The sequence below is a fragment of the Abramis brama genome, assembly GCF_963993115.1.
Source record: "Abramis brama genome assembly, chromosome: 17".
NCBI classification, from domain to species: domain Eukaryota; kingdom Metazoa; phylum Chordata; class Actinopteri; order Cypriniformes; family Leuciscidae; genus Abramis; species Abramis brama.
The window spans coordinates 3,272,021-3,282,353 of NC_139979.1; the positions used below are offsets into that span (position 1 = coordinate 3,272,021).

General features: G+C 37.9%; 1 protein-coding gene and 1 long non-coding RNA gene across 3 annotated transcripts; both read right to left on the reverse strand.

Annotated features, from left to right (window-relative positions):
* Positions 1-2,119: 2,119 nt before the first annotated feature.
* Positions 2,120-5,808, reverse strand: LOC311067250 (leukocyte elastase inhibitor-like). Of its 2 annotated transcripts, none has more exons than XM_084088984.1 (7): positions 5,765-5,808; positions 5,437-5,613; positions 5,042-5,221; positions 4,811-4,928; positions 3,614-3,756; positions 3,366-3,533; positions 2,120-2,703 (listed from the first exon to the last, which is right to left on the reverse strand). In XM_084088984.1, exons 2-7 carry the CDS (start codon positions 5,602-5,604, stop codon positions 2,287-2,289), a joined length of 1,194 nt encoding a protein of 397 aa, XP_083945110.1. In that variant the 5' UTR covers positions 5,605-5,613; positions 5,765-5,808; the 3' UTR covers positions 2,120-2,286. The 2 variants fall into 2 exon arrangements, with proteins under 2 accessions (XP_083945110.1, XP_083945109.1); XM_084088983.1 differs by having other exon boundaries at positions 5,750-5,806.
* Positions 5,809-8,827: 3,019 nt separating this feature from the next.
* On the reverse strand, positions 8,828-9,636 carry LOC311067257. The gene is made up of 3 exons (XR_014603205.1): positions 9,530-9,636; positions 9,210-9,320; positions 8,828-9,123 (listed from the first exon to the last, which is right to left on the reverse strand). It is a non-coding gene; the product is annotated as an uncharacterized lncRNA (long non-coding RNA).
* Positions 9,637-10,333: the final 697 nt, after the last annotated feature.

A 10,333-nucleotide genomic window follows, 5' to 3' on the forward strand; every position in this document is an offset into this window, starting at 1 on the left:
TCTTTGAAAATGAAATTTATAGTTTGGCTAGATATGTGGAAAAGGCGTGGAAACTTAGTCAAAGGAATTTATATCCTGACCTAAATTGACAGTGTTTTGTTTGTTTATATTGTGAAAATGATGGTAATGTACTTTGTATGATGGTCATCTTCCTATGTAATTTGTATGATGGTCATCTTTCTATATTATGTTTGTTTTATGTCAATAGTGTCTTTTAAGCCTATTCGGGCTGGGCATGTAAGTGCAAGACACTTTAATAAAAATTCAATTCATTCAATTCAATTCAAATATGATGTCATTTCTAGCGAGAAATCACTATTGTAGTCATCATTAAATATTAGTTTTCACCAAAGCTCACTTTATTTTGCTGTAGATCATTAAACCGTAACACTGCCTCAGAAGTCTGTTCGAAATCAGTTGTGTGAGGTACCTTCGTGCGCAAACACTGCCAGCAAAGTCATTGCCTGATAGGGCAGCGAGGCAACAAGTCAGCTGCCTACTTTTTTGGATGCAGCCATAGTAAATGAGGGAACTAAACAGGAATAGCTGGACAAAAAGGAACTAATCAGTAACCATAGAAACTAACGAGAACTCATACAGACACGACAGGAACAACTAAACAGAACATAAACGTGACATTACGCCCCCCTCGGAAAGGCACGTCCTCGTCCAACTGAGGGAGGTTGGAGGGGGCTTTGGAGTTGGGCATGGTGATGGACAGGGATGACCAGGAGAAGTCAGAGACAAACACCAAGGTGGAGCCAACGGTGGGAGGAGCCAGGGTGGAGCTTTGGCTGAAGGGCTGGGTAGAGCCCAGGAACCGATCAACAGAGGCGGAATCAGGGTGAGTGGAGGAACCGGCGGAGCAGGGTGACTTCCATGTGAAACCCAAGGTAAAGCTGCTGGTTCGTGGGACCGAGGTGGAGACAGGGACTCAGCTGAACGGGGTGACGATGGGGCAAGTGAATAATTGAACCATAGGAGAGAATTGTCAGAAGACACATTTCTTTGCACAAAAGAAGACAATGGTCCAAGATAAGGACCAAAGCAATGTTTCAAGTCTGAAAATATAGCAAAAGTAACCCAGAAACTCAACAAGAATGGACTTGTGACAAAGTCCCTGAAACAATCAGGCCTTCACTCTAAAGTCGCCATGAAATCAAAATTGACTATTCTTATTTTTTATGTAATATTGTAGTGTTTGTTATAAATTATTTATCTGTGCACTTCATTATTTTAAAAAAAAAATGTGTGCCCTTATAAACTTTAATCAAAAAAATTAACCTTCCCTCTCCCCTTGAAAAGGCTTCTCTTTTCTTCCTGTCATGTGCTATGGCACAAGGGCTATCTTTTCCACCCCTCCTCTCCAGAAACCTGTCAGTGAAAAGATCGCAGCAAATAGCAATTAGCAATCGGCAATATGGTGGTTGGGTGCCTTTTTGGTTGTGCTACTCCTCAAGTCTTCTGCCCTATCCCCAAAAAACCCAGTCTGCGTGCTCTGTGGCTTGAATTCCTACACTTTGAAAAAGGAGGAATACCGGCGAATTTGCGTCTGTGTGCAAGGCATTTTGTTGAAGAATGTTTAAAGAATTTGAGACGGTATGAAATGAGTTTAGTCCAAGTCATACATTTGACAGACACAGTTGTCCCATCTGTGAACACAGTTGGGGCATCAACGAATGTGAAGGTTAGTAAAACGAATGAACTTGCTAACTAGAAAGAATCGTGTAACTTTTTTAGATGGATGTTCTGAAATGCCGCTTTTTGTATGTCGATGAATGCCCCTTTCACAGAGTAACAACTGTCATAACAATGTTATGACAGTTGTTACGGCAGGTCAATAACTACATTTAGAAAGTATATTTTATCATTCGGACACGTCGAGATGCTCTCGAGGGTGAACTTGACCATTAGCTGCCTCGTCTCGGTCCCTCTCTCGGTTCGCGGGAAGCAGTTGTACTAATAAATATGGGTTGATTCTGTCTGTAAAATTTAGCTGCAGTTGATCGTCTTCGTTCTCGTCATTGTCGTCGGGCTCCTCAATAAAAAATCATACATGGGAGGGTGTACAACTATATATAAGTAGCATACAAAAAAACTAAATGTTGAACAGATTAATCCATTAAAAAAGAAATTGTAATTGTACACTTTGTATCTTGTACAGAACTGTATCAAGATTCTTAAATTACTCTGTGAAAGTAAATGCTTACAGACAATTTCACTCAATTATTTACTAATGATTTTATTCATCAGAAGTCATCTAGAATTATGTTATCATCACTATCTTTAAGGAGAACAGAGGCGTCCATAAAACAGAATGACATTGGAGGGATTATGTCGGATGAAGAAAAGGAACGGGTGGTCTGCAATAAAGGTTTTTGGGGGAGGGGGTGGATTCATTGAGCATCCCAAAGTCATGACGATGGCGGTGGCAGCAGCCGCTTCAGTTCCTTTCTCATTTACTTCAACAAAGGCTTTATGGATCACATTTGACACCACCAGGTCGTTGTTGGAGGACATGCCTGAAAGGTTCACCTTCTTCTTATCAAACACATCCTCCATTCCCATGCTGATCAGAAGACTCTTCATGTCGTAGGTTTCCTCCATCTTAAATTTAGGCAGAGACACTTGAACTTGCTCTAGGATCATCTTGCTGGGTTTGGTCCACTCCATGAGCTTCTCGTAGGTCAGTGCCTTTTCAAGCTGGATAATAAAGTGAGATATTGTTAATGTCTGTCTATTTGCATAAACTGGGGTCTGTTTGTACAGCATCAATGATGTGATGATTTTTTCTTTGTGTTTGGATCGGTCATTTCATTCAAACAAAAAGTCATGGAGACAGTAACTTGATTATATACAAAAATATCCAATTTTGTGCAGATGCTGCAATTTATATGGCCAAAAGGCAATATTAAATTATGGTAGCTTGTACTGTAAATCAATGAAATCTTTATAACAGTAAAAATGACATAAAATATGTATAATATCAGTCGTCCCTCTATATCTGCCAATAATATGTCTTAGTAAGATGATATTTAAGAGCTTAGTTTTATGATCAAAGCTCTGTAGTTTTAAAACATATAATGCAATGCAATACAATGATGATTTAGATGAACAAATAAACATTCATCAAAAGCCTGATAGATCATATTTTATACTAAAATGCGATTTTTCAAAAAAATTATTTATGGATAATCAAGTAAACCTAAGTTGCTTCAGTCCAGTAAGTGTTCATCAGAATAATTTAAAAGTTAATTCTTACGTGTACTTTATAAATATCAGAAATGATTTCACAGTAAAAACACATGTGAAGCACGAGCAAAGGTGGACGTCTTTACAAAAAGGCCTTTTACTTGCTGTCTTACCTTCTGAAGGCCAGTGGTGTCGTCTTCCATCTCGTTAGGAAGGATGATCAACATACTGAGATTCTTCCCGTCATACAGCAGCTCCAGAACCTGACTGTTGATCTCTGGGATGAAGGCCAGACGAAACTTCTCCTCTTGATGCATCATCTTCACTGGTATATTTTGAATCTGCCAAATATCAGTGGAAACACTTTATAACTGCTCTTTCCGTGACTGTCGAAAATATTAAAAAAAGCATGAAATCTCACCTTGTTCAGCTTAAACTGCCCATCTCTGGTGGCTTCTTTTTTGAATTTCTCCTCCCAGTCTCCTTTGAAGTAGATGGCGTTCACCAAGACTAGTCTCGTCATCCCATCGATGACTCCCTTTGGCATCAAGTCCTTGATCTTCTCTAAAATACAAAGTTCTCGTATGAAACTCTAGATGGCGCAGGCTAATAGGTCCTTTTACTCACCTGTTCATAATCACATCGCAATCTATAGGGCGCAGCTGATTGGTTCCTCCTGTATCAGTAGCCAATGAGCTCTCTGCTCAACCATCAAATCCTTGGGTAGCATTTGCCTTAGCAGTGCAGCGCGCTTTCAGAAACTCTCCACCTTCCCCAGTTTCACCTGTATTGATCTGCTACGGGTAATTCATGTACACTATATTGTACAGCAGCGGCATGTCTTACTTGCTCACAGCAGCGTGTTGTGTGTGTATGGCAGAAGCAAATCCCGTACTTGCTCTGCCGCAGCAATAAAAGCAACAGCCATTACCCATAACCCTGTTAATCCCTCCGAGAGTTGTCATGACAGAAATGGAAATTGTCCACTTTGAGCAGTGATTTGAATAGATTTTCATAGGTCTAAATTAGTTGATCGAATCTCTAAATTACGTTTTATTAACAAAGTTCGAGAGAAGCACGTTCATATAATCTCAATCAGCGCGAGAGGAGGCTTATATAGCCGACTTACCTCTGGTCCACGACAGACTCGGTTTTTCCAGCTTCCCTCCTCCATCCCAACTCCTCACTCTTGATTATTCCCAGTCAGGGATAGGTGGGAGTTTTCTGGGTTAGGGCCAATTTACGAGCTCAGAGCCCTCTCCTTGGACAGCACGCCAAATACGCATATTTTATATTATATCTGATTATATGTAAGTGTGAACTTGTGAACACTATAGATGTTAGATAGATGTATAGATTTTACTCCGAACCATCCCTTTAACTAAGTAGAAATCAAAAAACACTATTAAAGTGTCTGTCTCAAAGTGCTCATGGAAATGTAAACTTAAACACCAAATAAAAAGTGCACTAAAGTTCAAACTTTTACCTCCAAAAAACTAAAAGGCTCAACTCAATATCTCATAAAGCTGAACATGGTCCTTAAAAAAACATTTTGCTGAACTTAAAAAGCAGCAAAAACACAGAATTATTTGTAGAATAAGTTTATGCTGGATTTCACCTTGTGTTTTTTTCTCCACCCATTTGTTGATGTTGACACGAGCAGCCTCTGATTTGTTCTTGAAGTCCACCTTCTCCAGTCCGGCTTCATAGTAGCTTTTTGCGTCATTGAGGAATTTCTGTAACATAGCAAACCGATTGATGTGCAAATGATATTAGAGCTGAGAACATTTCCAGAAACCTTTCCTTTAATAACAAGACCAAACCTAGGATTATTTGATTCGAGTCTTACCTCAACAAACTGGTAGGATTGTTCTCCATAGAGGCGGTTGGCGAGACTCAACGCATACGGGACTCCTGGTTTGTTCAGCTCACTCATAAACTTTTTGAAGCTGGAATGAATTTGGTCCACTGAATCATGATGTCCTGGAGTCGCGGCGTCGGGTTTGAGAGGGTTTTTAAAGCCCAAGACCTGCACAGCATTATTGTGGGTAGAATTAATAAAGATAACCTCACTATTCTGATAAATTCAGCACATAGTAAAATACAGCATATAATAGTTTAGTAGCATATAATAAAACACTGAGCATGATGATGCATCAAACACACACATATAGCCTATATATACATTTTGAATTCTGAATATATATACTGGTCATAAAACATACTACATAAGTGTGAGATCACCTTAATCATCTGAGCCGCTGTGTTTCCTCTTGCACCGAGCGACACCATGGCCAGAGCCGAGGAGATGCTGACAGGAGAGAAGAACACATTTCCTGATGCGTTTCTTCCGCTGATCTTCTTGAACAGGTTGAGGGAGAACTGTGTGTTTGCTGCAGTCAATGACTCCATTTTCACAAGCTGAGCAAGAAATAGCAGTAGTTTTATCAACAGCAGATTTGAAAATCTTTTTCACACAATCTAGTTCTATTAGATCTGTTTTAATCTAATGTTATTACTGTGTGGGTTACCATTTAAATCGCATACATAAAAGTACCTCTGTGAGCATTACCTAGAGTAGTCGTCAGAAATGATGAAGTTTCCCAGTGTGTGTGAGGAGAATGAATCGACAGTTGTGGATGTCATTCCAATAATGCCTCACCCTAAAACGCCCAGGCTTTAAGCCATCAGGAAATCAGCTTGTAACATTCCCTGTAATCACTCAACTGATGTTTATCCACCTGGAACAGCATCAGATTTACAGGTTATCTCAATCGGTTTGGCACATTTTTTGAAACAGACTTACATTCTCTAAACTGTAAGTTCAATTCAAAACTAAAAGGTAATTATGTAACTGAACCCATAATGTTTGTAATAGTATCTATAGTGTGTTATCAAAAGGTGTGATGAAGTTATGAAACTGTCATACGGTTTTGTGCTAGAACAGAGTTTGCTGGGATTACAGTAAATGTTTTCACTGTGCCATATGACTGGATCTATAGACTACTGTTGTTGACCTTTACAGATGAAGGGTGAGTTACAGTAATGTGGCAGTCTCTATCATGGTAATCTGTTTACATTATTATATGGCAAACATACTGTAATGTAAAATGCTGTATTTGATGCCATATGTCTCCCTTCTACTGATGCATCTCTGATCAATCTGATTTTACTGTACAGTCATTACAATACAGCCATACAGTCTCCTCTCCCTTGTTCTCTCTCTCTCTCTCTCTCTCTCTCTCTCTCTCACACACACACACACACACACACACACACACACACACACACAGACACACACACACACACACACATTGAACATAGTGGTGGTTATTATCTTTAACCACTTATGGAAAAATTCATTACATTTGGTTATCCATATCGGAAATTATGGATCGCAAACAAATTCTATAGAAACTGTATATAGAATAAATATCTATAGAAATATATAGGTGTACCAAATGATTCCTTGATTAACCATTAAGATCAGTTGGATTAAATACCAGACAACACTTTACTATGATTTACTACATTTTTTTGGATTAACATTTTTACATTTAAAAATATTGATACAATTTTAATGCAGTGAAATCAATAACATACACTGTATGAACTGAGTAAATGTAAGTAAAATTTGCCATTTGGTAGGCTACATTAACAAATAAAAGTGAGTAGAAATAATCGGGGGAAAACAGAAAAAAACAATATTTATGAGTAATATTAACTGTTTTTATTCATGAGTAATATTGACTTTTATAGTAAGAGTAATATTAACTTTTAATTTCCTCTAAACCTTCGTAAAATATTCCATACAACCACCGGTATACATGACATTGGCCTTTATTGTCGATGAGTAACGTTACAGCAATACAGCATATTTTATACTGTTTTAATATGTATACAATAATGCCTATGTTAAATTACTGCATAAATGGGGACAGCGCCATCTGTCTGATGCGTGATAGCATTTAATGTACGGAATAGTGATCGCCCACAGCAGAGATAACGAGACATGCTGTGGTTAAGTTGCACGTTTTGAGCAGTCGGAGAATTATCAGTTAAAAGTGTCCAAAACACACAAATAACTGCTTTATTGTGGATTTATCCTGCAACGAACTTGTTAGGCAACTTCTGAAATGTGTTTGGCGTCGAGTGTGTTATTTTATATCGAGTTATTTTGTCTTTTACGAGGTACAATCGTAATTAATTTGTGAATTGTCCTTTGTTTTATGTAGAACTGATTAGTTCTCTATGAAGTGAAGCCCCTATTTCAACGTTTTATATCTCCATTATGCAGGTAATGTGTATAAAAGATGTTGTTATAATGTGTTTAAAAATACTTTTCCACTGTCATAATTCACAATTTATGTATACAGTGAAACAGCAAAAACTAGAAACTAAATGTTACACACACAGACACACACACACACACACACACACACATATATATATATATATATATATATATATTTGTTTTTTATTATTTGTTTTTTCAACAGAAGAAAGAAATTCATACAGGTTTGGAACAACATGAGGGTGAGTAAATGATGACAGAATTTTTATTTTTGGGTGAACTATTCCTTTAAAAACAAACAGTTCATCAAAAAATGATAAATGATTTATTCTCACTAAAAACACCCAATAACACATACGTGTGTCACCATAATCATAAAGACTGTAGTTTTAACCACAACAATTGGGTGGTTAAGGTTCCAGATGCTCTTAAACGGGCCTCTGATGATTTGCTCTTTTTTGGCAGCCGACAAGTCACCCATTTCACACACGGCTTGCCTAAACACTGCCGAAAAGCACATATACTGCACTGATATACAAACTAGACAATTAAAAACAATATTGTTTTTTCCCACTGTAGCCTACACAAAAGATATTAACCCCTATAATAATGGGTGTTCACGTTACTTTGTCCAACTCCTATATTTTATTTAAAAGAAATTCACATCAGAACACCAAATCTAGTTCAGAGAAAATTCGCATTGTAGAATCTGAAGAGTTGCTGGATTCAGTGCAGCAGGAAGTAGGAGAGCAGAGAACAGGAGAAGAACAGGAAGCTCAGGGTGACACTGTTAGCATCGCTATATGTGGCGCTAGTGACACTGTTATTACCGTTATATGTAGAGTTATGGGTGACACTGTTATTACCGTTATACGTGGAGTTACTGACACTGTGAGTACCGTTATACGTGGAGTTAGTGACACTGTTATTACCGTTATACGTGGAGTTAGGGACACTGTTATTACCGTTATACGAGGAGTTAGTGACACTGTTATTACCGTTATATGTAGAGTTATGGGTGACACTGTTATTACCGTTATATGTAGAGTTATGGGTGACACTGTTATTACCATTATACGTGGAGTTAGTGACACTGTTATTACCATTATATGTGGAGTTAGTGACACTGTGATTACCGTTATACATGGAGTTAGTGACACTGTTATTACCGTTATATGTGGAGTTAGTGACACTGTTATTACCGTTATATGTGGAGTTAGTGACACTGTTATTACTGTTATACGTGGAGTTAGTGACACTGTTATTACCGTTATACGTGGAGTTAGTGACACTGTTATTACTGTTATACGTGGAGTTAGTGACACTGTTATTACCGTTATACGTGGAGTTAGTGACACTGTAATTACTGTTATATGTAGAGTTCTGGGTGACACTGTTATTACCGTTATACGTGGTGTTCTGGGTGACACTGTTATTACCGTTATACGTGGTGTTCTGGGTGACACTGTTATTACCGTTATACGTGGTGTTCTGGGTGAAACTCGTGTTGGCAGCACCGTTACACAAGTTCCCCTCACAACATCTGATGACTGTAACATTACTATCTAATGGTATGGAATCACAATAAGATTTAGAGACACAGCCTTTTACAACAACTGACTTGTTTCCGATAGCCCCTGATGAAAAGAAAGAAACAAAGGTTAGTCTAAGCTTTACTGGTCTTCTTAATTTTTCCAACCTTCTTCCTTTTCCAGATTCTCACCTTCATCTACAAAAAGGCAGCGGTCTTCACTCCCTGAACAGTTTACTATGTTTGTGCAGTTCTGCCCATCACAAGAGAAACATTTCTTTCCATTGGGGATGTTAAAGGCATCTACAGAAAAAAGAAAACATCTTTTATGTAATTTCCTGTACAAAATATATCTATTGAAACGCAACTCATTTAGCTGTCTGCTCCATTCTATCAATACATGGCAAACAAGAAACATTTTATTTCCTGATTGAATGCCCTTTGGAATAACTTTAGTGTTGACTTTACAGAAGATCATTTAAAGAAGTAATTTGCTTAGGAAAGCACAATACCTGGAGCATCTTGGACATTACACAGGTCCGTGTTACAGCAGGAAGAAGTCACCTTTAAAGTGCCTGTGTTAATGGACTGATTTCGACAGTTAAGATCACATCCTTTAGTCTTCACCTCCAAAGGAAATTCACCTAAAAACATGAATAACACAGGAAAGACAGGTTTAACTGCACGTTATTTTGATGGAAAATGTATTTATATATACACTGTATATATAAAAAAAAAGGTAAATCCAACAGCCATTTTCTGCTTAATTAGTTGCTAGTATATTGTTTAAATAGCAAATGCATTTGCGCCCATAGCCTGCTGGTCTGAGAACGAGGTGTGTTCTGGTGCATTGTTGGCGCGTTGCTATTTTGAGGAACTGAAATAGACTGAGCCATTGACCAACTGAAACCTGGTCTAAAGTCAATGGCGCACTATTTTTTTTTTGTAATTTAAAGAGGGCGTTAGTAATGTGCGCCTATTGGCGTGTCCATAACGTGTGTACACTCTTCTTATTAAACACACAGGGACGCACAGCAGCACACAAACATGCCAATTATAAAAAAAGAAGGATTACAATGTAACAGATTATTATTGTGTACATAAAGATATGGTGGAATCCGGCTTGTCCCGTAGATGGTCTGCTTGCGCTTTAACCTAGCGCACGAGCAGATCCGTTTGCGCTCTTGAGACGCGATAATAAAAATTATATAGCCTAACTCGAATTTTAATTTGGTAAAGTATTTAGATAGGCTACATCTATCAATCTAAATAACAACAAGTCAATCTAAATAATTTACCAATTTTTTTATTAAATT